At 38.2% G+C, this 27,547-nt stretch overlaps 3 protein-coding genes and 1 pseudogene across 6 annotated transcripts; 1 reads left to right on the top strand and 3 right to left on the bottom strand.

Moving 5' to 3' along the window:
- LOC122080236 overlaps window positions 1-4,016 on the top strand; it is a 32,069-nt pseudogene extending 28,053 nt beyond the window's left edge.
- Window positions 4,017-4,130: 114 nt separating this feature from the next.
- LOC122080220 (protein DMP3-like) lies at window positions 4,131-5,125 on the bottom strand. The gene has a single exon (XM_042647157.1). It carries the CDS (start codon window positions 4,919-4,921, stop codon window positions 4,256-4,258), a length of 666 nt encoding a protein of 221 aa, XP_042503091.1. The 5' UTR covers window positions 4,922-5,125; the 3' UTR covers window positions 4,131-4,255.
- Window positions 5,126-6,159: 1,034 nt separating this feature from the next.
- LOC122084524 (protein DMP7-like) lies at window positions 6,160-7,416 on the bottom strand. Its single transcript, XM_042652830.1, has one exon. It carries the CDS (start codon window positions 7,156-7,158, stop codon window positions 6,502-6,504), a length of 657 nt encoding a protein of 218 aa, XP_042508764.1. The 5' UTR covers window positions 7,159-7,416; the 3' UTR covers window positions 6,160-6,501.
- A 4,458-nt stretch (window positions 7,417-11,874) lies between these two features.
- LOC122080202 (putative 1-phosphatidylinositol-3-phosphate 5-kinase FAB1D) lies at window positions 11,875-27,086 on the bottom strand. Of its 4 annotated transcripts, none has more exons than XM_042647117.1 (13): window positions 26,895-27,086; window positions 25,334-25,603; window positions 25,184-25,217; window positions 24,341-25,063; window positions 23,915-24,059; window positions 23,488-23,832; window positions 18,299-19,243; window positions 17,848-18,182; window positions 17,642-17,768; window positions 17,339-17,506; window positions 12,959-14,614; window positions 12,599-12,865; window positions 11,875-12,511 (listed from the first exon to the last, which is right to left on the bottom strand). In XM_042647117.1, exons 3-13 carry the CDS (start codon window positions 25,192-25,194, stop codon window positions 12,173-12,175), a joined length of 5,061 nt encoding a protein of 1,686 aa, XP_042503051.1. In that variant the 5' UTR covers window positions 25,195-25,217; window positions 25,334-25,603; window positions 26,895-27,086; the 3' UTR covers window positions 11,875-12,172. The 4 variants fall into 4 exon arrangements, with proteins under 4 accessions (XP_042503051.1, XP_042503058.1, XP_042503075.1 ...); XM_042647124.1 differs by having other exon boundaries at window positions 25,339-25,603; XM_042647141.1 differs by having other exon boundaries at window positions 24,341-25,059; window positions 25,339-25,603.
- Window positions 27,087-27,547: the final 461 nt, after the last annotated feature.

The following is a 27,547-nucleotide window of genomic DNA, read 5'->3' as shown; positions in this document are numbered from 1 at the left end:
GGTGGGGTGGCTATATATTTATAAGAAAACAAAAGAAAGTTTCCTAAATCTGAAACTCTTATATCGCTAGACTAAATTAACAAGGACTCTCCACCCACAGAACTAACCAAAATAGGACTCTTCAATGACTAAACTAAAGCAACTAAATCACCTAATGGACCCCACTACTAATTAAATTTCTATTTACGTGCACCCCTTTAGAACCTCAGTTTTGGGCCTTTTAGTTCAGCCCATTACAAATACAACCCAAAGCATTAAAAATCCCATACCCCATAAATATTAAAATAGGACCAAATTTTGGCCTCGTCCTGCATTAGGCATGCTTATTATTTTCATACTCGGGCTTTTTATTTGTTCATATACAAGTGCAGAACACCAAATTCTCAAACATCAACTTGTTGCTGGTGCAAATTTAGCTGTATTGTGTAGTTTTCAGTTTCTCGGCTGCTAATTTTAATCTTAACGACTTTGCAAGTTCTTGATTAGAACACCAACCAAGACTCTTGTGACCGGAATCAGAAACCACCCCACAATGTTGTAGTACTTGTATCGTATTGATCCCCTTTGACACAAATACGATACAATACAGACCGATATTTTAAAACTATCATATAGTAATCTTTTTAAAGATCTGATACAATATACAATACGATACGTATCATATCGTATCGATACCCACCGATACCGATACCGATACCGATACCGATACCATACGGTTGATATGATATGGCCGATACGATACAGACCAATTATTTAAACCCTACATGTATATCTTATTTAATGTATGTGTATCTCTGAAATTCATGTTAAACATGAAAAGTAGCTCAAAGATACGTCAAATATGAGTGCATTTAAGAATATCTTGTGATAAACTAAGATGTCTGGTTTTTCTTTTTTTCTCTAGAGCCACAAGCACAAGACTGAAGCATCAAACCAGCACCCTGGAGCTAGCAACCTCCTAAATGGATAAAGGGCAATAGATACTGATAGAATATCCAAGACTGCTTTAGCCATTTATTTGCAACAATGCCAATAGATTTGGTTTCATGATAATGCGATGTTCACAGGAAATCAAAGCTCTTGCTTTTCTCATGAGACGTAGAGCAGAGGAAAAGTTCTGACCTGGACTCCTTCAAGCAAATCTGGCATAAGGCTGTTTCTGTGTCCCCTAGACTTCCAATTGATGGAAATCTGAAAGAGAGAATGCCAATACCAAATAAGATTACTCTATTATCCACCAAAACTGAAATGGGAATATGCTTAACTCCCTCAGCATCACTTTTGCACTTATTAGAATTGAAAAGTGAACTGATAAGTTTTCACACTCTTCTTCCTATTTCCATTCCCCCCCCCCCCCCCCAATGGCAGCCTTATCTTCTTTGTTAATCTGGTGTTGGTAGTACACGGTAATTATAAGCATAGTCAAAAAGCTCGCTGAAATCTCAGCAAAATTTCACTGATTTCTACAAATGCCGAGATGAAACAGGAGGCGAATTAAGGGATCAGCACAATTTCATCCAAATTTAGTTAATTTTGCTGATTTGGTCCACTTTCTTGTTTGTACTTTGTACTCGTGTATTTGCAGACTGTTGTATTGTTGGGACGTGGGAGTCTATGTTACATGTAGTTTGTATTATCATAAATAATTAATCAATATTATGTTTCTTCATTCATGGTGCATAATTTACTTGTTTTACTTGTTTTTCCTGTCTTCTAGTACTGAAACAATGTGTAGAAGGGGCAATATTACACAAGATATATAAGGTTCAGCTTGTTAATCCAAACCATCACTTTTTGTGACTTTTCTTGCAAGATAGAGGTTTCCATATGTTTATATAAGCTAGAATAAGGTTTCCTTGAATAAGCTAGAATAAGGTTTCCCTGAAATATCGGAGCCATTTGCCCCCGAATGACAAACCGAAACATGGCATAAAATGCAATTTCCGGCTGAAATTTCGCTAATTTCACTCATTTTGGTTTGAAGAAACAAGACCAAAATATGAGTTTTCGAACTATGCTTATAAGTCAGAAAATAATGTACTTATTGTTACTAGGAAGTTGCTAATTTTGATCATTTGGGATATGATTCCTTTCTTTCATTTGAGTTTTAACCTTTTATTCACTAATGGAACATTAGCTTTAAGAATCGTCAATTTTTTACTGGCTTTTACAAACATTTTTTGTTAACACTCATAGTGTTGCATAACATTGCTCTGTGCCTCCTTTACATTATGATGGCCTTCACTTTATATGCTTCTGATCAAAGGTTATATTGTCTTTATCTTAGTGCAATCTTTTTTGATTTGTACCCTGATCATGCTAGACTTGTTTTATATTCAAAACTCTTTCATCTTTGGGCTTACCTATGGTTGACATCAGAAACTGTACAAGAGAAAATATTAGTGAACTAGTTTGTGATTTAGGGAATAGTTAGATGGATGTGCTTAATATGGAACGAAGTTTGTCTTAGATATGACTTTCTGTCTGAGGCATATATCATCAAGGTTTGTGGAATGGTTGGCTACCCTTTGAACTCGCATTCAAAAGTGGATTTGGATAAAAAGAAGTTTCTGAAGAAGCTGGATTTAGTTGAAGCTCTTGCATTTCAACTAGTTGTAGCATAGAAAGTTTTATTTTTCTTCATTTCTTTATTATTCTTTTTTTGGGGGGATAAAAAGAAGTTTCTCTTTTTCTTTTTCTTTATCGAGGTACACAAGCCAGATTAAAATCTTTGTAAACAAGATCTTCCTTGTGTCTAGCTTAAGATTGGCCAACCTTAGTGAAAACTTCCAAAATCTGCAAAGAAGGATTGGTTGGGTTCAGCAGCTTACATTATTGAGGAATGTATTCTACTACAGTTCTGAGTAATTAAGAACAGCCCAATTCAGGTACCTTGGGCTTTGGTTTTTATTTTCTCTTTACTGTTTGTATTGACTAAGATTTCCCAATAAAAATCATTGGGGTAAGGTTGCTCCATTGTGACCAAGTGGTCGCAGGTTCGAGTCAGGAAACAGCCTCTCTGCAAAGTGGGGGTTAAAGCCGTGTACAATTGTACATTATGACCCTCCTCAGACCTCGCAGTGGTGGAAGCATCGTGCACTGGATATGCCCTTACCTGTCAAAAAAATTTGGGGGCTACTATCTTGATATAACTGTAGATTAGTAGAGTTTTGGAGATTTGAGATGGTTATTGCCCGCTTGTTCTCTGAGTTATATCTTTTTGTTTAAGACCTCATATTTAAGATTAGCTAGATCTGTTACTGAAGTCGATAAGATATCCTGATGCCTTCTTGTTTACAAGACAATTCTCTAATAATAACTGCTCTTCGTACTGGGAGGCCTGGTTCGTGAAAATTTGTGGGACTTGTCGGCAAATGAACCTGGTGTCGTCATGGAAGAAGGTTTTCCTAATGCCACTGGTAGGGAGCAGTCAATAAAGGGGATGAGGACATCAGCATTCTGCTTGTACCCAGCTGGTGATACACCCACTTCATGCCGACTTTTTGATGCCATTCAGAGTCTTTGTATACCTGTGGTTGTAAGTGACAATATTGAGCTTCCATTTGAAGGGATGGTGGACTACATGGATTTTTCAGGTTTTGTATTAGTGAATGATGCATTGCAATCAAACTGGCTTATGCGCCACCTAAAGAGTTTCTTTAAAGAGCAGAAGGATGCATTCCGCCAAACTATGGCTCTTATTCAGCCAATTTTTGAGTATGATAATGGCCATCCAGGTGGTATTGGGCCAGTTTCTCCAGATGGTGCGGTGAACCACATTTGGAAAAAGGTTCACCATAAACTACCCATGATGAAGGAAGCAATTATTAGAGAAAAGATAAAACTTAAAGATGTATTAGTTCCGGTTTGATGCCATTGTACATGAATCTTCACGTTTGATGTACCATAGTTTTTATTCTCTTGTAATAAAAGTTGAATGACAAACTGATTTTGATGTATCTTTAGGTCATATGATTCCTTGTAGCAATCTAATTTCGAGCTTCGGAAGTGTTCAATATTCTTTCTTGTAATGATATCATCCATTGATTTCTTGATTGATTGAATTTCTTCTTCATGGTGTTAGTTCAATGGGATCAAAACAGGGATGAGAAAAACAGAGGATTATTTTTCAGTTCAATGAAGGGTGCATTGTACTCTAATTCTGTTGACTGTCTGTATTATTTAGCAAGAAAAACAAAGATACAAATAAGGAACAAGAAATCCTATCTTGATCCATGCAGGGATGAGCTTTCAGTCACTTCCCAGGAGTAACAGGGTACCCTATACCATGCCGTATGGTGGGGAAAACCATGAACAGCAGGCTGCACATGAGCCCTAATCCCATAGGGACTATGTCCAGAACTTCTTGTGTCTCGTGTTTCGGCTGAGGGTAGAAGCAACTCGTCACATTCCTATCTCTTAAGGCGACGGAGATGAATACCAAGACCGTTAAGGTCCCATGGACAAAGTCTAGGGGCCTGAGCTTATACTTGCTGAGATCAGGAAGACTCGAACTTGTGGATGGTGAGTAGTCGAAAAGCCACATACCCCTTGGGGTGGCGATGCCGTGATAAACTTGCCCATCTGACCTGATGCTGTCTGTAAAGCATACAAGGAAGCAAGACACAGAGAGTAGTATTAACAGTAGCATTGTCAAAGGGCGTGTCACAGAGTCACAGGTGCCATTGTTGGTGAAGATTGGGATAAGGAGTTGGAAGGCCATAAGAGTGCCTGTTGGGAGGAGGTTTGCCAAGTTTGCAGCACTCGCAAGAGTTGCAGAGATTGCTCGTTGCGATGAAGAGGATGATGGTGATGAAGCACTTGGAATCAGCTGTTCCTTTTCATCATCTGATGAGCTGGTTGGATCTGATCCACCTGTATCCTTTTTGGTTCTACTCCTGAGAGACTTTTCTGTTTCCATTCTGATAAAGGAAGTACTTCAGAAAGAGATTGTGATTGTTGGGGAATGAATTCTGATGGAGGAAAGTTCAGAACTCAGAAAGCTAGAGAGATTGTAGATTGTTGGGCAGATGGGTAATGATGATTGAAGCTTAAAACTTGAAGATTTGACCATTGAGATGAAGGTGGATCTGAGATCTAAATAGCTAGTTAAATAAGAGAGGTGAGAAGTAAACGTTGGTTGGCTAATGCGTCAAGTTATTAAATAGTGGATATCAATAGAATTTAGAGATGAGCTTGGTTTAGAGACCAAGTAAAACTTATCCTTAGAAGTACCTTCCTAAAAGATGACTTTTATTTTTAAGTTGAACCTTCCAAAACGTGTTCACTACCAACTACCAACTACCAAATACCAAGTGGCATGCCATAGTTGACTGAGTCTTATTGGGTTTCGTGAAATAAGGAATCTCCTTGACAGGACCCATGTGGAGAGCTTATAAAATAGGAAGGAAAAAAGATTCCTACGCCCCTACAACCAGACATAGGGGTGACGAAGTGACCATTCAGCCCGGAAAAAATTCGTTTGTAATTTCGATCTCATATAATTCCATAAAATACCACCTTCAGGGAGTGACACGTGTATTGATGCCAATGCAATGGTCCAGATTTGTTTTAAATGACTTTTTACTGATTTAAAGTTTTATTAGTTGTACCAGATCTGGACCATTGCATTGATATCAATACACGTGTTATCCCCTAAAGATGGTATTTCACGAAATTATACGAGATCGGAATTGTAGACGATTTCAACCCATCCAACCCCGGTTAGATGCATGTATCTCCTAATTGATCCCCGTATTAGTGCACAGATGAAGTAACCACCGTAACGTCTTGTGTGTCTTGTGTACCGTTTCGTGATGACACATTTTCTTGACAGGTTATCCAAACTTAAAAATTGTGAAGTCATAAAAAATGGTTATTCCTCCAGCCCATTACAATGTGTGACATGCACACATGTAAGGTATTTTAATGAAAGGAGAAAGAACGTTTCTGCCCGTTTCCTCTATGCCAGAATGTGTTTGGGTGTGAAAATACCTGAGGTGCATTGTGTCTGGACTTAGAAGGTGGGAAGGACAGCATTTTTTCTCCCTTTAATTAATTGAGGGGTTTTTTTTTCAGACCTTGCACAAGAATTCAAATGACCTCAATACCATCCTATTCAATAGGATCCAACTGTAACCAATGGACTGGAACCAAATGTCCAAATATTGTGGCACCAATTTGACATTCCATTACAAGGACCAATTCAGCTCTTGATTCTGAGTTTTTAAACCTTGAACTAGTAAGAAGACTGTTTCTATGAAGTAAGGGTTAAGACTGACATACATTATGACTCTCTTCAAAACTTGAAGTGACGAGACTCTCGTGCATTTGATACACCCTTTTTCGCCTTTGATGAAATGTGAACACAGAGGTAACCTCAAAGATTTTTTGGTCAACAAGAACACGGCTTTACCATAATCAAAACCCACATCACCTTCCATCTTTCTTTATTAGAATCATTAACATAACAAACTCTTTACGTATAAGAAAAATCTCTCTTTAACTCCTAAAGTACAAAGCGTCCCTCCTAAGCAAGAAAGGATACCCAATACCCTTTCTCTTAGAAGGAAACACCACAAACAATACACTTATAACAAACCCAACCACAAGAGGAACCGTGTTGGTCACCTTCCTTGGCAATGAAGGATAATAACAAAGCACAACATCAAAATTAGACCCTGCAAATGTTAAAAACGCAATCAAGGAAAGAGTTGCATGGAAGAGATCAGCCCACCTTAGCTTATAATCAGCTGGCCGAAATGGTCTCTTTCTACCTCCATTAAAAGTCCATATCCCATTAAATGTGGCAATCCCATAGTATAATCTCCCTGAAGCTGTTCTAAAACTATCTGTAAATGTGAAGAAAACACATGAAGCAGCTGATATTCCAATGAAGGAAGCCATGAGCCAACGGTTAAGGTTATCACATTTGCCATCGTTGGTTAGGAGAGGAGCAAAGATGGTGAATGAGAGGATGGTTGCAGTGGGTAAGAGAACGTTGAGGCGAGCGGTGCCGCTTAGGATTGTATTGATCACATGGAGGAAAGAAGAAGTCTCATCGGCATAGTCATCGTCAACTTCGGTGTAGTTATCGTAGTCATTGTTGCCACCTTCGATTAGGACTTTGCGGGTTGCATCATCAAGTGGTGGGTGCATTTGTGTGCAGACGGAAGAGGGTGTAATGTGAGGACAATTTAGATGTTTTGGGGGAGTAATATTAGGGAGGTGAAGGGTTATGAATATATGGTATATGAGCTTGAAGCTAGTTAAGATTCTTTGATTAGTAGAGGAGGACAAGCAATCCTATATGAGAAAGTGAGGTGAGATGCCACACCTTGTCATTCCATATTTGCTTTCGGTGTCTTGGAGCCATGAGTTTGCTTCTTTTGTGTAGTTCCACCTGGGTGCCAAAAGGAAGAGGGGGGGGGGGGGGGGTGAAAAAGGCTATGTAACTGGCTTTTAGTTTACCATTCCAAGTAAGTAAGAATAATGGGAGTATTCTGTCTGATAGCGGCCCTGTCATAGACAACGGGGGAGCAATGACCACCGTGCCCCCTCTTATGGTTGCGCACCTCTGTGTTTGGGTGCAAAGACTACTCTCAAACAGAAAATACTTGTCCAAAACTAATATACTGGATTCTTCAAGTGATGAGGATAAATGAGCAATTTAATAACTCATTCAAAATTCATACCAAATGAGAGTTCATGTTTAGGTGTAATCTTTGTCCCATCATCATGAAGCTCAACAAGAGATGGAGAAGGAGGAAGTTGTTGGGCTAGGTTAAGGAGGTCGCAATGGTGGCAGTGATGATGGAGGAGGAGGATGGTAGGGCTGGACGAGGTGGTTGTGGTGATCGTGGTAGAGGGGAGGAGGTGGAGGTTATGGATGGGGATTGGGTGATGGTAGTGGTGGAGTGGAGGTGGAAGCAGTTTGGGGGGGAGAGGTGATGGTGGTGATGGATGAGGAGGAGGGTTTAGGCAAGGGTGGGGATGATGGAGGCAAAGGAGGGAGAGGTTGCTGATTCGACTCTCCCTCCACCCCTTAGTAGTGGTGCAACAGGGCCGGGGTGGACTGGGTTTCTTAAAACCCTAGTCCAACCCTGAGTCCCCTTAACTAGGCCCAAACCCGCCCTGACTTTGACTCAGGGCCTCAAAACTTCAACCCTGACCCTACCCTTCAGGGTTTAGCCCAACTCTTACCAGCCCTGATTGACCCTGATTTTTTAGGGTCGGGCCGGGATGACCCTGACCCTGACCCTGACCCTGCAAAATATAAAATAACTTAAAAATAAAAAAATATTCATAATAAAGAGGAGATAAAAAATACAAAGTTACAAATTACTTGTCATGAGGAGAACATCCTAAAGCAAACATTCAAACAATATAAATAGCTTCAATTATTATGGTAAACAAAGAGGAGATCATTCCTAAGAAAGCAAATAATCCAAAAATTTTCAATTATTTGTCATGATAAACAAAGAGATCATCATAATAAGGCAATCAATATGAAGATCTCAAAACCCTTGTCATGTTAAACAAAGAGGAAAACATTCTAAGAAACAAAAAATCTAAAGAACTCAAATTTGTTCAAAAGAAAAAGAAAACGATCATTTTCTTTTAGCATCCTTCATTGCATTTCCATTTTCACTCTTCCTCATTAACTGGTCCTTGTAAAATTTAAATATTATGTGTCATTAACTCAATGTCAAACAATATATAAAATTAGGTTAAATTTAGGTTTAACATCAGGATCACAACCAGGGTCAACATCAGGGTCAAAAATCAGGGTTGGGCCTGACCAAAACCAAGGCCAAAAGTCAGGGTAAAAAAATCAGAGCCAGGTTCAGGGCGAGCTGGGTAGGCCAAAGACATCAACCCTTAACTGCCCTGGCCCTGACCCTGACTCAGGGTAAAAAATTTTAGGGGCCGGCCCTCAGGGCCAAAATTTTTGGGTCGGTACTTGTTTGGGATCAGGGCGGGCCAAAGGCGAGTTTGGGCCGTTAGGGCCAAACTTGCACCCCTACCCCTTAGTAGCTCTCTCCTCTTAGAGCTGGGACATCAAATGGCATTCAAATTTTACCAAATGCCAAAATATGCTTTAGGGTAGTTCACAGTGAGTAAAATGATGGCTGGCAATGAAATAAAAGTTGATTCTCCATGAAACTGTTCTCCATTGAAACAAACAGAACCTTAGGGTAGTTTACATCAAACTAAAGTTTATTCAAAGAAAAGTATACATAAACCAAATGATCATTTTCCAAATAACTAAATAGCTATATATGAAATAATGAGTATAGATGAATAAAAGTTGGAGAAGGGAGTTTCTGCAAGTAAAGCAAAGAAAAAACAATCTCTATAATATGGTCGCCCCATACCAACTCCACTGAGAAATTCTTCCACTTGAAACAAAAGTCTCTGTTTCTAACAATTAGTCTTGTTCTCCTGTAGGTGGTTGAATCTACCCACTGCGACGTTAAGAAAGTCCTGTTTTGTACCTACAAGAGATACTGATCCTTGCCAACAGATCTCTAGAGGATCAAAATATAAGGAGCAGAGGGGAGGGATCATTACCTACTTCTCCATAACATGCAAATACCACTCTTAAAAATGCATAGCCAACTCATCCTCTTAGACTAGTTTTATGGGCAATGAGTAACAGTCTCAACAACAATTCTTTGGACAGAGATGACTACCACAAGCACCTATTTGTCAATAAATGAGGTCTGTTAACATGCCCCAAGGAGCCTCTCAATATATTCAAAGAATATGGTCAGAAGAGACATATGTAAAGGATTCAGAAGTTAAGGAAAGATTATTTAAGAGATGAACCACTCAAACCCATTATTTACTACTGTAATTAACAGAGTGGCAAGTTAAAGCTCTGATAAGCTGAGAAGCTACAATGATGATATCAACAATTATGCAGGCCTTTATGGATACTAAAGCCACCAAACCTTCTTTGGCAAAAGGGTAGCTTTCCCCTTTTAATCATTTCGATTGCATCTGCAGGTTGTATCTCAATGACCACCTGGAACCTGGTTTCTAGCCAACATCAAATTAAAAAAATCCTAATTTACTCGATCAATAGTATTGTTATCAAGCACAGTTGTCACGGTGTTTAGGCAACCCAAGGCGTTGGAAAGTATCCTGGATGCCTTCCAACACAACTCTTACCAGATAAACCTAACATATATTACATTGAAGAAACTCATTTCGGACAAACTAGGACTATTTGTCTGAATTTCCAATACATTAGACCTGACCAAGTTTTCAATTCATTACAAATTTTTCTCATCAGAATCTGGAACTCTTAAACTATTGTTCTTTTTCAGACAATATCGGTTGGATGGTTCAGTCGAAATTTTGCTTCTCAGTAAATACACTATAGAATCTAAGTGCAGGGTGGGGGTAAGGATGCATAGATTATGACCCTACCCAGACCCCGTGGTGGCAAGAGCAACTTAATGGGGTTGGCTACATGGAGATTCCAAGCAAAGACGAGTGCGAGGATCCATGCAAAAAGATTGACGGGTTATGGCTAATTATAATAAGTGTCAGCTGTCAACTTGACGCACCACTACAAATCAGCCACAAGCCTATAACAACAGACTATAATAAGGTATCGATTGTCTACCTAACATACCATATAGATCGGTCAAGCCAAAGCGTCTTACATGCATTATGTCCACGACCAACACAATCTATCACCCAATGTACTTTTATAAAATGAGGAATGAAATAACAAATTCTTAACACCCTGTTGAGTACGAAAGTAACAAATCGAACCACACGTAGACAACTATCGGGGAAATTTCATAGTGAACACATACATAGGATCATGTAGGCGGCATATAGGGACACAAAGGCAAACATTTGGGGCATTCACACACATAGAATCATGTAGGCAACAAACACACTTTGGGTGTAGATTATCACGCCAGCAACATTTTGGGGCATCCAAGTAAGCACACATGTAGGCAACACTTTGGGCATGTAATAGGCACACGAAGGCAACATTTCGGGGCATTCAAGTGAGCACACATGAAGGCAACATTTTGGGGCATTCAAGCAAGCACACACGAAGTCAACAATTTTGGGGCATTCAGAAGCACGCATAGGCACACGGCAAAACTTGGGGGCATTTGTAGGCAACACTTGGGGCCACGCATATAGGCACTTGGGGGCACACATGGGCACATGTAGGCAAAACTTAGGCAACATTTGGAATGCATATCCACACAGGCAACAATTGGGGGCATGCGTATAAGAACACAAAGACAACACTTGGGGCTTTCAATAGGTGCACATGGGCACATGTAGGCAACACTTAGGCAACATTTGGAATGCATATCCACATGTAGATTGTAGACAACAGTTAGGGCATGCATATAGGCACACAAAGGCAACACAGTTAGTGCAGAAAAGACTTGCTAAATGGAAACCCAAATGTCGTGCATTTTGACAAATGAAATACAAACTACCAAGTAGAACTTTACTAAAGCAAATTATGATTCATAAATACACCAACCAATGAGAAGAAAATATTCAAACATGGGTTTCATCCAAAGTAACAGGTAAAACCCAGACAGATGGATGGCTTTATGAACTAAAATGCAAGGATTCACTTGAAGTAAGAACCATTTGAATGTTTCTAACATTTCTGGCCACCTTGTTTATTGAGATTAATTAGGGGTCAAACCAATAAGTTATCAAATCTTGTCCATAGACCTACTTCAAAATTTTGAATGATGAAGAGCACATATAGAAAGAAAAGAGAACAATAATTATAGGAAGGTCAAAACCTTAATGTCCAACTTTATTTATGTGATGTGTCAAAATTGTCAAAAAACATATTCTCCAAGAAAATTACTCGGTTCAAAAAGTAATGCATATATCATTTATTAATCATTGTCTGAATATCTTTTACAAGCTTCATTGAACAACTCTATCAACATTTAAAAAGAAAGAATGAATCGACTAATTGGATCTGTAAAGATGAAACGAAACCCCAAATATTAAGAAGAATCCCCAAAATAAAACATATGGGCATGGTGGGGTATACAACTGTAATAAATCCTCTGTCCAGTGACTAAAAACTGACAAAACGAATTGCTGAACACTTGACCACAAGAAAAGCTAGAGACTGGGTAAATGACATCCAGGTTGAAAGTTATATCCTTTCTCTTCTCTGCTCCTCATTTCTCAACTGAGAAGAATTATCATTGTTGTTGACAGAAAACTTGCAATTGCACACAGGTTTCTGCAGTGTCCAATGATTGGGGACACTTAAAAAGTTTTCAGACATGAACTTCCTGAATCTTTTTTTGTAGTCTTTTGGGGAGATAACAGTTGGAGTCACATTCTTGGGGACAACAAGGGAGGACTTAACCCATGTCTCAAGATGTTTGTCCCATGTATACTGTCTCAGATAGTCAATAATACCACATACAAGTTCACGATGCTCAGTGTCCACTCCCACAAGTAAAGAGTAGTCCATGACATTAATTGACTGTCAATATCAGAAAAAAATAGAACAGTTATTAAAAAATATAAACCAGAACTAAATAGCATCTGAAAAGAGGAGGTGAAAACTCACAGTGAGGAAAGATGTATCATTCCAAATAGCCCGTTGCAAGAGATGCTTAGTTTCCCCACTGACATATAATGGAGACATATTCATGTCATCAACAAAGTTCTGATCCAAAAGAACATTTCCTGGGGCATCAGCATCTGGAGTGTGTCGAGAATGCAAAGCACCTTTAAGATCATAAAGGCGTGTTATGTTTCGACCAAAGGTAAGGTTCTCCATCACCATAAGATCATATTTCAGCTCTTTCCCACTCTTAGGTTGTCTAATGATGACCTGTAATTGAATCAAAGGATAATAAAAAAGATGGAAACAAGCCAAAGCATCCAATCAAGAAGCGATCTAGCTGAGATATAAAAGAAAATTTACCTGATAGATACCTAGAGTTTTGGCAAGGCAAGTCTGGCTCCCTGTACTGAAAGATTGATTCATGTACTTGAAATAATCTGGTGCAAACTTCAAAAATGAATCGAATTCGGTCTTTTTAATCTGCTTCACAATAAACCTATCATCCAGTGTCTTAGTGAAGAATGATTTACTCTTCCCACCTTTAGCATCCCAATTCTTACAACGGCTGAGAGAAGCAATATAATCAAGCTCACATGGACAACATCGTCTTCGAAGAGCACGGAATTGATTTGCATACAAGCAAACAACTGAATATTTACCCTTCCCAGGTAGTTTCCCAACCCCAATGGGAATCACTGGATGAAACCCTTCTGAAGATGACAAGGGATCCTCAGGATTTAACCTATCAGAACTAAGGTTATATGATTCTTCTGAGGAAAGAGTTCCATTAAATCCCTCTAAATCCACAGAACGGGTTGAAGACCAAAAGGGTGAAGCTATTGAGACCCCGGGAAATAGGCCATGCACATCTTCAGTTGAACTATGTCGATCATGCAACAAAGCAAGACTGCAGGAAATTATGCTGGTGAGCTCATCCTCATAGACTGACACAAGACCATCATCATATTTAAGTGGGATTTGGCACCTAAATCCGTCTTGGGTGATTAATTCTCGGGCTGAGGATAAGCATTCTGGAGTGTAGCTATTGATGAATTCAAACTTCTGTGGTTTACCTCTGTGAATATCCTTCCTAAATGCCTTGCGAGTTTCTGAAAAAGGATTCCAAACCCAACCATCAGAATCAGCTAAGTTAAACAACCCAGAATTCACTGACCAAGAACGGATCCCCGACTTCGCGGATATTTCACCCATTGTGCCATTAATAACCATATTGGGCGTAGACTCACTGTGTCTCAATACATCTGGTTTAACTGGAATGGTATGATCCACCAGTACTCGATTGGCAATGGGAGAATCTATCTCTAGATTATTATCACCCCCTGAAGGAAGACAAAAAGAGGAATAAGATGGTCCACTGTAGGAGTCTTGAACTAGAAAAGAGTTGTTTGATACTCTGTCCGAAGTGGATGTATTTGATTCATCACTATGTGAACCAACAAGGTTCGAACCACCTTGATTTGGATTTCCACCACCCTCATTGTCAATAGACCAATTCACTGTACCATTTTGGATCTCAGAGCTGTGGCCCAAACCATCACAAAGAGGCTCAGAAACTTGGGCATCTGCAATCGGAATTTCATGTTCCGTGATAGACCTTTCCTCCAATTTAGTTTCCGGCTTTGTTTCTAGGTTGTTAATACCGTTTATGGCATTATTGCAGTGAGAAGAAGATTGAGACACTTTATTGTTGATTGGAGCAATACAAGCAACAGAAGAAACATCTAATACTTCTTCAACACAGGGTGAAGTATTATTTTCCTTGATACTTCCACCAGAAATGCCATCCCTTTGCAACTTTAGATGTTTGTCGCATTTTACTTTATCATCCGTACAACCGTTAACTACCTGAGAATCATGTAATTTAAGAGAATGCAAACGCCGATCCCATACATATGACTCAAGCACAAGTTCAGAGAGTAAACAATTCAAGCTGAGAAGCTTATGCGCCGTCTGCCCTAGGTTGACATTCTTATCAAGTGCTTTCTGAATGAGTTCCTGTTTTTTTTCCAAAAAAATATAAAAAGAACAAAAGAAAAGCAAGATGATTTAGAATAAGAAAGCAGCCATGGCTATATGCGTTTAGAACCATTGAAGTAACAGGTACAGGTAAATTTTCAAGACACCAACATGAGCATCAAGTATAGCATCTTGGTTATGATATAATGTCCCATAAACTAAAAATTCAAGTGATCAGAAACTAAAGGTACACCTAAAACACTATATGACAAGATATTCTCAGCAATATCTCGTCTTCATTTTATTTGTGGTACTCTTTCGGAGGTTGTAGAAAGAAAGCTACAGTTCCTTGTTGATGCTTCAAATTGAACACATTATTAGGATTATGAATCAAATTCCAAGTGAATAATGGTACAACAAATCATTTAATTGGGATCTGTACTACAATTAGTCCTGATTTATCTTATCATGAGGAACAGGAAAAATTAGGCCCTAAACCAATTCCACTATCCTGTAGCCACAGACACAAGATATTGCAGATACGGCTAAAACAAGCAAGGCTCAAAAACTTGTATTTTGGTCTCGTTTCGGTCAGACAGAAATGACTTTTTTTTTTTGGGTAGAACAAACAGAAATGACTGAAATTAGTAAAAATTTGATCGAAACAGTGCATTTTTTTACTTGAGTTTCATTGGCCATTCGGGGGACAAATGGCCAGAACGACCTAAAATTTCAACCGAAACGACCGAAATTCCGACAAAATGAGTGAAATTCCCACAAAACAGTGCACTTTTGTGACCGAAATTAGCGAAATTATGCTCTTCTGGGTTTCGCCTCCTGTTTCGTCTCAGGCATGTCGAAAATAGCAAAGTTCCGCCGAGATTCCGGGGAAATTTTGAACTATGAAAACAAGGACCCATAAAGGGCAATGATGGCCCAACAGATTACGCAATTATTGTCCCAACACATTAAGTAAAGCTGTATTGTATTCAAGCAGGAAAAGACACAACTTTGTTAAGTAGGAAGATCCCCCAAAGAAAGATGAACACAAGAAATAAGAAAACAAAACCACTGATACATAATAAAGAAGGGGAAAAATCAGCACACAAAAGATTGGAGAATCTAATGGGATAAATAACCCTATGATTTCAATCAACTTAAATAATTCATCCCCTAGTGAAAAGAAGCCCTGTCATGCTGGACTAAACAATTTTACCAGAACACTCTGCTTATCACCTAACAATGACGATTGACAAGGATTGAAAAGCTCCTGCAACATCAATCATAGAATATTTTATAGTTCAACTCTATCCATACACCCCAACAAAGAATGAGTTCCTCTAAATAAGACTTCCAGTCAAATGGCCTACTAAAAAAGAACATAGAAAACCTACCCAATTGGACAAAGGAGAACACAACCCACCATCACAATCCAATGCAACCAGATCACGATTTTACCACTTTTCCCTTGCCCTCTCCCTCCCTCCCTCCCTCCCTCCCTCCCTCTCTCTCTCTCTCTCTCTTGGAGTCTTCTTTCTCAATAGTTTAGGGTCTCTCCAAGAGATGGGAACAATAAGCCTTCACAACCTTAGAAACTCCATCACATACCTGACATAATTGTCAAGGGGCCATGGTGACCCAAGGCAGAGGAGGGGTGCCTAAGCACTTGGGCGTCAAGGCACCCGCCTAGGCGACCAAGGCGTTCAAATGTTAGTTTTTATTTCCCCTCTTTTCTAACAGTATTTAGTATACTACATATACATTATATCATAAAAAAATCAATAAAAAGCGACATCAAGTCATCAAGCATTATCATTAAGCCACATCAAGTTGTCAAAAATCAACATGTAGAGAAATGTTCTTATTCTTTAATAAGTTTAGTCAAATGATTTTATTTTTATATGAGATTGTATTAGGTAGAGCACAAAACCAGCTTTCCAATAAATCTAAGATTACTTAAATCTGAGTTATAATGACAAAATTATGTTCTAATCAAACTTATTTTAAAATCCGCAAATGCTGTTAAAATAGCCAAAATGAAAATAATTTTATGGATATCAAAACAATAGATTATTTTACCAGACTTTTGGATTTTAGCAATGTTTTACCATGGTAAGATTTATGAACATTTCAGAATTGAGAAAAACCCCAGCATTTGAAAGTTGAAAATCGCCCCTACAACCAAAAATCCAATTTTTCTTTTTGGACTGGGGAGTTGATTTTTTATCCTTTCGGAATTCGATTTTTAAACTATTTTATTGGATTCGAATAGGGGGTATTTTCTTATTTATGTCATATCATTTAAAACATTTAGTTAATATATTATCCATAAATAAGTGTTGCGCTTTGCAATAAGGCGACAGTCACCCAAACCCCAATTAAGCCGCCTGGACGCCTGGACGCCTAGACGACACCTTGAAACTACGATACCTGACAGTCACATCACTGACAGCAAGCAGCAGCCATGTCTTATAATTTGATAGTAGCCAAACTGAGCCAGTAAATGGCAGTTGCATTTGACTTCCCTTTCAAGGCCATACTTTGGCCCAAACAGGACAAAGAGACAACTAATAATTGTCTAATTCATCTACTGATGCTTAGAATGCTAAACCAAAAAGTTCGCAATCATTGTTAATTTGAACTCATTGTGGTAAAAAAGGTAAAAAATGGATAACTGAAAGAAACAAGTAGTCCATGGGATGTTCCAAATCAGTGCCAAACAGAACATTAGTGTCAAAATGTTGCATAAAGACAGTAACGAACCTCAAAATCAGATTTTTCTTGCTTCAACATCTCCTCAACTTCAGAAAGATCTTTCTCTGAACCTTGGAGGATCAGACGTCTGTTTGAAAGTGAGGACGAAAATTCAGATCTCAACTTCTGTAACAAGTTTCCTACCTCCAAAAACAGTGTTCTTCCTTTCCTAAGCACCTACAGTACAATTTGAAAAGGAAAAAAATATCACTTACAATAAGTTCACAAAAGAGAAGTTGTGCAACCATCAGAATTTGCCCAGATAAAATATATATATATATATATATATTGGTATGTTGGCCAGGAACATACATCGTCAGCTACTTTCTCAAGCCATTCTTGTCCAATTGGATAGTTGAACTCCAGAATTTGTGGGGGCATATATGCAGCATAAATATCAACTGAAGAGTATCTAAACATTGCAACCATGGAGCCCAGACTGCACATTTCCAACAGATAACATGGTAAAAAACAGTTCTAAAACATGAGGTAATATTACTGGGAAACTATGTCCATACCCATAGAAGAACAGGGAGTCATTGTACAGGGAATGCCCACAGCTGGATAACCTACTCGAAGTGGAATCATTTGAACAGCAGAGCTCCAGGAACTTCCCAAACGATAGCCTACGGGACACAGTGGATATCACCACTCTTTGCGTAGGTTTTGGAATTCCATTCTCAGATTTACATTTTAAGCACCGGGTCCACATCCAAAGTTTCCCTTCTGCCTCACCAGGCAAATGTAATTCCGTTGGAAGCTTTTTTACTCGTATTGTGAGCTTCCCATTATGGTGTGCATAACAGAAAACATGAGCCTCTGGTGGCTCACCACATGTAGAGCATTGGTGCCTCTGTAATGACACAAAAGTTTACATCAGCAAATATCTTCAGTGAATATTAAAGCAATGAAGAGTAAAGGTGCACTGTAAGTTTTGAAAAAACGGAGTCAAACTGTGGTTTTATGAACCTGATTGAGTATATAATCACGCAAGAATCGCCCAACAGGTATATCAGAACTCCTGTAGAAGTTGATACGAGAAAGATGACTGTGCTCACAGACAGTTCCTCTTATAATATTCCTGATAGACATCAAAAATAAAATGCTCTGTCCATCTAAGACAGTAATGGCTCCATTCTGTTGCTTCTTTTCATCATTAGCACACTTTTTTATTGGAACCGCAGGTGCTTCATAGAAAGCTGACAAAGACTCAGCTTTCTCAACATCACGTGGCTTCACATCATTGGCACCACCTTTCTCTTCCATCTCAGAAAAATTGAGTCGCTCAGGAGATTTTGCTCCTGGAAAGGTGGCTTCATTCTGACCTTTTTGCTCCATATCCTTCAACCCAAAGTAAGTGGGGAAGGACAGATAAGAAGTAGAGGAGACAATAGGAAATCCATTCCCAAGAACTTTCTTGAGAGAGACTGACAGTGATGATAAGAACTGCACAGGAAGAATTGTTGGTGTGTGTGGCTCAAAAGATGTCTCAGGATGACAGACATCACTATTATCGGGCATAATTTGACTAGTCGAATCGTTTTCACCAAAAGTACTCTGATACAAGCTGATATCAGGACTAGAGACAGATGATGTATCGTTGCTTTGCAAAACCAAGTGTGAGTCTGTAGGCCCCCTTTCATCTACAGGGCCTTCTCGGAATTCATCTGAAGGGGGATTTGCAGTAATACATGGCAGAGTAATGTTGGCTTGGCAGTCCTCTAAGCCAACAATAGATTGTTGATTTGTCAAATATCCATTTGCCAGGCCATTATAATGGAAGGAGGAAAACATTGCCCTTTGATCCACAAGGAAAGAAGTCTCCAGGATTAAATGATATGCTGCAAGAACTGCACACTGCACCACATATTTAATCTTCTTTAATTCATTACTAGGAGCTCCCTTCAGTAAAATCTGCAACATTAAAATTATGAACATACTAATCAGTCCAGAAGCATATAAGTTGCAGCAGAAATAATTTATGAGACAGCGTCTACAACAAACTTGGTTGCAGTGAATGTTGTTCCATTCCAAACATGGGAAATTTGATGATGAGTAGATTATTTGAATACTGGAAAATGATCTAACTTCTAAGAAATCTGGAAATGAAAGTAAACTAGTCTCATATAAACAGCCAATCAAGTTCCAGAAAAGCGTATCAGGGAGAGAAACCAAATAAAGCAAGACAAGTTTAACACTCATACATGCACATACAATGCAATGACAAAAAGAAGCATAATGGCCAGTTCAGGCACATGATTAATTTTCCACCAAAGTGCGAAATATGGCTTCCAACAAGATGGCTTCATCACAGGTTTTGCTAATCAGAACATGAGGCAACATTCAAACACATTTGGGCTAGAGAGGAGAAAGAACGAGACTGGACTCAGCAGGGTCAAGAGAGAGTGTATTGATATTTAGTCAAAGAAATAATTGGGAAAAAAAAAAAGGGGAAAAGAGAGTAGAAACATGGATTGTAGGATTGTAAATACTCATCATCCATCATAAAAAAAAAAATGAGTTCTTTTTCCATACACTGTAAAATTTGTATAGCTGGCCTATCCCAGACCCACCATAGGTTCAAAAGAGAACTACTGGAATCAGACCTCAAAACCCACTAAAGTCTTACAACACTGCCCCATTGCCAGCATCCCAGAAAAAAGGGCTTTGGTGCACTTTCTTAAGAAAAGCGAGTGCAAACAATCTCTCTCTCTTGCAATCGACATAAACCAATGTAAAGTCTATCCAAATATAGTTGTCAAATCTTCATGATTCCCAATGAGATTTATACAATTCAGCTCAGATCCCAAGGCCAAAGTTTCTCTTTAGGCATTGGTTTTCTGCAAGGCCACATAGTGATTCCCTCTTGTATGGCCCTGATAACCGCCACAAGGCAGATCGGGTGTGGCCCAAACTTATTGGGCAGGTAGGAAGGCTTACACTAACGAGTAAAGTTGACCATGTGGTGTAATAAGAGACTAAATCCATTAACAAGTCAAGCTTTTGGGGAAATTTTTGTGAACAAGCAAGCAGCTGGAAATAGAATGGGATGCATTACATGGAGGTTTATGATAGAATTTAGCTTTGACATTTGACAAGTGGTCAATGCCGAGCTTACCCTATCTATCCAGAAGTTGGAATTACTACATCATCAGTCCACGTGGCAAGAGCAAGGTGGTAACAATAGGAAGCTCCTACCATGTGAACAGTGCAAAAAAACTTTTGCCTTCCTGTTTTCCCTTTTACAAGACCTCTTTAAAGAATATTCTGGACTGAACTACAGTTGAATCATGCGATTCATGATTACATGACTTCACTGTGATCTATTATGGGTCAACCAAACCACAACTATTTTGAATGCACATTTTTCTCTTCTTTTTCTCTTTGTGATAGGAAACAAAACATGGTTTTCGAAACCAGAATGGTCATGTCTAAACATAGAACCACCTAATACTAAAATCAGAATCAAACTGTCCTGTTTCAAAAAAAAAAAATTCCCAATTTTTTATTCGATGGTTTTCCTTATTGTCCTCTCTTTTCCCTTTATTTTTTTTCTAATTCAATCATTTCTACCCCCCCCCCCTTTTTTCGTCCAAAATCATCATTTGATTTGTTAAAACTGGATCAAACCAGAAGGTCCAGAGCTGAGCCACTTTTCAGTTATACACCAAGTCCGGTTTAAAAACTCTAGATAGCATTAGAAACCTATAAACATAAGTTGTTCTACCACCTTTTTGGGTATTTTTTATTTTCCAAAAAATATTATATTTGGAATATACAAGTCTCATTTTTTTTTTGGTAGAAGAATATACAAGTCTCATTAGTCACATAGGATTTTTTGAGTTTTTGGAACATGAACCCAAATTCCTTAATTTGGGAAATTAAACATCACTTAATTAAATACTGTTCCCTCTTATAATACTTATCTATTAAGAAATCTTGCACTCTGAAACCATTCACTAGGAAACAAGTCTCCACTCCTTATAAGAGAAGAAGAGGAAAGTCAAGAGCACGCGAAACAACAGATGAAAATATTCAGGAGGTGGCAAGAAGACTACACTTTTATTTTTTATTTTTTTATATTTAATCATTTTATTTAATGGGCGAGACTGTAAAGGAGACAATTCCAGTTTGTGCTGGTGTGTAGTATACAATAAGGTCAAACAAATCAATTACGATTTGTTTAGTCTACTTACTGTCACTGAACAAGGATCCAAGATTTAGCAAGCCGAACAGGTCTCTGCCGATAAATTTTGGTGAATATAGCTTGAAGAAGATCGTGGTCAAGTTTCGGTCAATAGCTCTATGCATTGATGTTATATCGGTGGATTAACTGATGTCAATCAATACGGATTAAACTATACCCCCCCGATCCAATCCTGATACTTAAAACATGCCTCTGAGGTCTACTATTGTATATGTAGAAAGTAAAAAGTACAGTGAAGCAATGGTTCAAGTTTGGTTCAGACCTCTCACAAGGATCAGAAACCATGGGGCCTAATTGGAGGCTTCTTCAAAACCTTGTGATTTCATGTTTCCAAAATTTTAGGAATCTTATCAGTACACAACTTGTGGGGCCCATTTGAGGGAGCTATAGCTTGCGCTTATAGAATTCCTGAATTTCAATAATTCTCCATACCCAAAAGTCATGGGCTTGTTTTTTAGGGATTTGCTTTTTCATTTTATTATTGAGAAAGTTGTCTACGCAGATTGGAGAACGAATTATAAATTCCAGATTTATTTTGTTGGTTTTTAATTTATTTAGTTTCCTTAATTGTGTAGCCTTATATTTAGGGAGTTCAAATCCAATCAAAGATTTCCCAACAGCCCAATGTTGGAAATTCCTAATATATCTCCTTCTTCTTCTTCTTCTTCTTTTTAAGATAAGCTTAGTTTGATTCTTATAAATATATGCAGGGTTTTTTTTTTTTTTTTTTTTTTTTTTTTTTTAACACAATAAACTTAGTTTGATTCTTTTATATATATATATATATATACACACAGGCAGGGATCGTCAGAATGACACCTCTATAGGTGTTTTTAGAAAATGTAACCTTCTTTTGATTGCACTTTGGCTGTTTCCAAGAAGTTCTTTAAGTCAGGAGTAACCTTCTTTTGGTTGCACTTATTCTCATCTTTGCATATATAGTGCCCAAAGAGTAACATGAACCAATAGTAAAATTTACCTCACCAGCCTTCGAGTTTTACAAGCTAATTTGAATCACAAGAATGAAAAAGCAAAAGTACGAGTCTATTTCAGATTGAATTACAGTAAAATAGCACCCTCTTCATGGTTAAAATCTTTGAAATTCATTATGTTATGTAGAATGGGGAAGTTCACAACTATGGACTAGATTTACGAGGCAATGTCTTTCACTCAATAAAGGTTTATCACCCCCGCCCTCTACCCAGGAAAAAAAAAAAGGACTACAGGATTGTTCTGGAGCAGTGTCCAATTTAAAATTATAAAGAAAGGCCAACTTGTTTGCAGAGGATTTTAGGATACTACAGCAGTGTCAAGAATAAGCTTCACACAAAAGAATCAACATCTTCTAGAGGTATATCTGATTGAAAATTATATTTTAATTTCTCAATACATGTCAAACTAAGGCTCCATTTGGTCAGATGTGAAGATAAAATTTCAATGGCAAAGTAAATGATATAAGGTGAATGAATGTGAATGAGTGAATCAACAAATTCTGTATTGAAAATCACTTTTAATGTGTCTGGATCTGATGCAAATTGTAGTGTTACCCACATTTTTTCATCTTGGGTAATATGATAATTCTTTATTATCTGCAGACATATAACTGAAGATTTTTCAACTCCTAGTTTCTCCTAAGAGCCCAAAAATATATAAGAACATACAGGAAAAGGACCAATATGAATGTGTATCAATTCTTATGCTGAACAGAAAAGTATTGATTTAATATCTGAATGTTAAGTCACAACTTAAAATTATAAATTATGACATAGGAGGAATATTTGGCAAAATAGGTGACATTCATTTAATGTGCCCTAAAAAATGCCTTGCCTAATCTATAAGATCTTCAGCCAAATACATCCATCATGGAACCCCAAGTTTAAACTTATAACTTCATACAAGAATCAGCCTAGAATACATGGACCAGTGCTTGCATATAAATGATAAGACTTACCGTGCAGCCCAACGGCCTAGGACAGCCCTCAAGAAACATTAATGTTTTCCTCGGCTTTTTTCCACCTTCACCATCACCACCATGTTCTTCTACAAACTTTTCAAAATGGAAGGAGCCGCAATGTTTCAGTTTTAGGTTCATCAAATTGTCAGTACAAGAGACAACCTGTGAACCAGTATAACGAGCAATTCTCTCCAAGCGATGGAGCTTCATATCAAAAACCAGCGTTATACCTAAGGCAAGAAGAGATTCTTGCACATCACGAGAAACAGATTTCTCCACTAAGACCACATTAGGGTGGCACATCTCTATCATCTCAACAAAAGACTTCAGATTATCCTTCACCTGTTTACAATAAATAATTAGAAAAAAATATCACAGACATCCCCTCAAGACAAGGATTTAACAAAATCAGAGACCGCGTCACCTGCCCCATTGAAGTAAAAGAATATAAACCATCTGGACTCTGTCCAAGCGTGCCCTGGATCAGCAACAGTCTAGCGTTCTCATAATTGGTTGGCATGTGCTTGTGTGCAGCATGCTTCTTAAAAACCAAGCCTTTAATCACTTGACTGCAGAAACAATGCATACTTCCAAAGGTTAGTCACACTTGGGGATTTGTTGGGTTTTTTTTTTTTTTTTTTTTTTTGGGGGGGGGGGTGGTGGGGTGTGGGGTGAAGAACATTTTGCATCAGCAAATTGACATTCAAAAATAATATATATATCCAAGATAGGTACGTGAATCAGTGATTTTTCCCCTTTTCTCTCTCTCTCTTTCCTCTCATCTAACAGACATGTGATTATCCATGAATATCTAAAGCGGTTGAAGAAAACATAGGATTACATTGGCTACCTTTGACTCCGAGAACCAGTTGCAATACATTTCACTTTCAAAAAACCCTCAGGTTCCATTGCTTTTCCCTCAATGGCCTCAGGCTTCACAAGTGATGCAGCTTCCCACGATAAAGAGGTAACTATGTCCACCCAATTTTCACCAGGATCCCCAGAAAAGGTAATGCCCTCTGATGCAAGAAGTCGCCTTATGAAGTCCTTGAAATCCCCGTTCATCACCTCAATAAGTTCCTTCTTTTGTTCCTCCTTAAACCTGAAGCTGCCACCGCCTTCTTTGCCAAAGCTATTTAGGGAACATGGTTGGACCCACTTTGTGCCATAACACTTGTCGTCGTCATCATAATTGTCAGCCACACCGTGCTCCACATCATCCTCCGGGTCTTCCGGTTGAGGGGGTGCCCAGATATGTGCATCTCTTTCAAAATCAAGAGACTGAGACAACTCAGTAACTTCTTTTGAGGCTGTAAGAAGTTGTGAAGTGCCCTCACTAAGATCCCCTATTCTTTCTGGACCATCATCTGCACCGATAATTGGGATATATTGTATTGCTCCCTGGCCAAAGCTAAATGTATTCCTGTCATTATTGCTGCCCTCAAGGTTTTCCACCATTGTTGCAGTGGGTCCATCAATCCCATTTGATGTAATTGGAAAGCTCAAGTTCTCTACGTCCTTTGTTAGCCCCAAGTTGGGATTGTCATTAGCAGCACCATTATCTCCTTCCTTCCTACCCAAAAAGAAAATACAACGCAAAAGAACAAAATGTAAAATCAGCAATTCAGGAAACAAAGCTAGAGCCATAACTTGAACAACACATTGTGAAGGAAAAAAAGAAAAAAGACAGCACCTTCCTTTCATATTTGCATCAACTGAAAAGTCACCTGGACAGAGAGAAGATGGAGAAAGTGTTAGGAGTGTAATACTACTAGAAAACAATGCCACATAAACAAGAAAGGAAATAGGAAATTGCTGCAGCTTAAGACAAAACTATCAGTGCCTGACGTTAAAACTGTTGGACTGATCAATGGTGTTTCAGACAGACTCAACCATTCTCCATTGAAGAGTCTTTCACATTCTTCTCATTACAAAATTTACCACACTGGGTGGAGTCTTCGTTGTCCATTCCCAGTGAACTATATCCTTCTTCTTTTCCACATCCTCCTCTCCACTATATAATTTTTCAAATCCTTACTACAAAATGGCAAAACATCTGAGGCCAATCTGATTAGCAAATCAATCTACCCCGACCGAGGCCCAGGCTTGGCTCCTGATCAATTCACACCAAAATGTAATTTAAGTAAGAAAAACATAAAGAGCAACTATTCTTTTTTCAACTATCTCGCCAGACAACAAGCCCACAAACAGCAATGGAAAATCAATCAATCAACTGAAATGAAAATCCAAAAGAAAGAAACTGATGCAACATAGATGAAAAGATAGTTTCCTAGTGTGTATAATTAAGACCCCAGACACAAGAAACAGAGAAAAAACATGACAGAGTACTACACAATCAGTTCCAGATTAAAAATCAAACCAGATTCTTAAGAGTAACGGCAAAATTTTAAAGCAGGAAGGCCTTCAAATGAATCAAAACTGGCAGAGGAAACATCTGAATAATATTCAATTTAAAACTCAAAAACTGCAGCATTAAATTGAAGATGACAGTAAAACAACTACTGCTCTCCCAAATTCAAATTCAAACTAAAACATAAATTGAGAAATATAAAACCCAAGAGAATAGTAAACTAAAGATCGTTGCCCCGGTGCAAATTAAACTGGAAAACATATCATAAAACCAGACGCTACATACTTCAAAATTTAACGCAAACTAAGTGAGTAAATAGTCCTCCATCAAACTCTCATATTCCAGTCTCAAAATCAAGGGGTATACATAAAAATTTCAGAAATTACTGATTCAGATATCTAGTTCAGCTACAACCAACCATATCCTGATCCGTATATTGATATGTAAGAAAAAAATCTCAAAGTTAAATAACCCTGATTCGTGAGAAAAAATCTTAAAATTAAATAACCGATGCTTATATCCATAAGCAAATAAAAATACCCAAAAAAACACCCATTTAAATATTTGGTTCAAAATCTAAATAAAATCGGATTTCAAACCAAAATAATAAAAAATTCAATACTTGATGCACATATATCTATTTAAGGCCAAAAAACTTTACTTACCAACTAAACTATTGGGAGCCAAAATTTTAAACCACCCAGTTTTTTTAAGCTCCTGTCGTCACAGAAAATAAAATGAAACTACTGTACCAGCAGCAACCAATCCTCCACCCAGAAACACCCATCATATATTAATCAAAAAACCCAGAAAATTTACGACGATTCGTATCAAAGCACGGATAAAAGCTTCTACTAAATTGGGATAAAACCTTCCACATAAAAATTTCAGTTCCCAAACATAAAACCCATAAACCAACCCATATCAAGTTCAGTTATCAAATACTGTAATACAAGCATGAAGCAACCCAAGACAAAATCTTCTTAAAGAAAGAAATTTAAAATGGAACGAAAGAGATGGAGCATTTACTTACACTTCAAGCTTGCCAAAGATAAAACCAAACAACAGCTCAAATCCAATCCTAATATTCATCACTGCTGCAAACTATGAGTTGTTCTCCGACTCCGGGAACAAAGGAATCCCAAATTCTTCGCCGTGTGTACACAGAGAGACAATCACGAGGTTTGGACTACGGAGAGTATGAAGGAACTATGACCGAAGTCGGAAGGAAGAAGAAATGAGAGATAGAAATTTTTCAATAGACCCCACTTGAGTTGAGTGGGTCCCACCATCATTTATACTCTTTCACCAAACACATAAATACGTATTCCCATTTCCCCAAAAATAAATAAATACGTATTCCTATCAATAGTCATTGACCGGGGTCGGCTTTGATTGGCTCGTATCAGCCTCGGAACGTGCGTGTATATATATCTATATATATATATATATAAGAATTTTTTTATTTTTTTTTATTTTTTAGTATAAGGTATTGAAAGAAATCGCGCTACCAAGTGACGTCAACCTGAGCCAAGATACAGCGGTTGTTAAAAGATCGTGTTGCCCTATGCTGAAGATGTTTGTACATGTCTTTACATGACTGCAAGTGCTGCTGTGTGTGTACTATCGAGTAACATTCTCTCAAAGACTAAACAAAGGTGGGTACAAAAAGACTGCATTGCCCCC

The sequence above is a fragment of the Macadamia integrifolia genome, chromosome 1 (assembly GCF_013358625.1).
Source record: "Macadamia integrifolia cultivar HAES 741 chromosome 1, SCU_Mint_v3, whole genome shotgun sequence".
Taxonomy (NCBI): Eukaryota; Viridiplantae; Streptophyta; class Magnoliopsida; order Proteales; family Proteaceae; genus Macadamia; species Macadamia integrifolia.
Note: the sequence above shows the minus strand (reverse complement) of the source record. Positions and strands in the feature narration are given on the sequence as shown.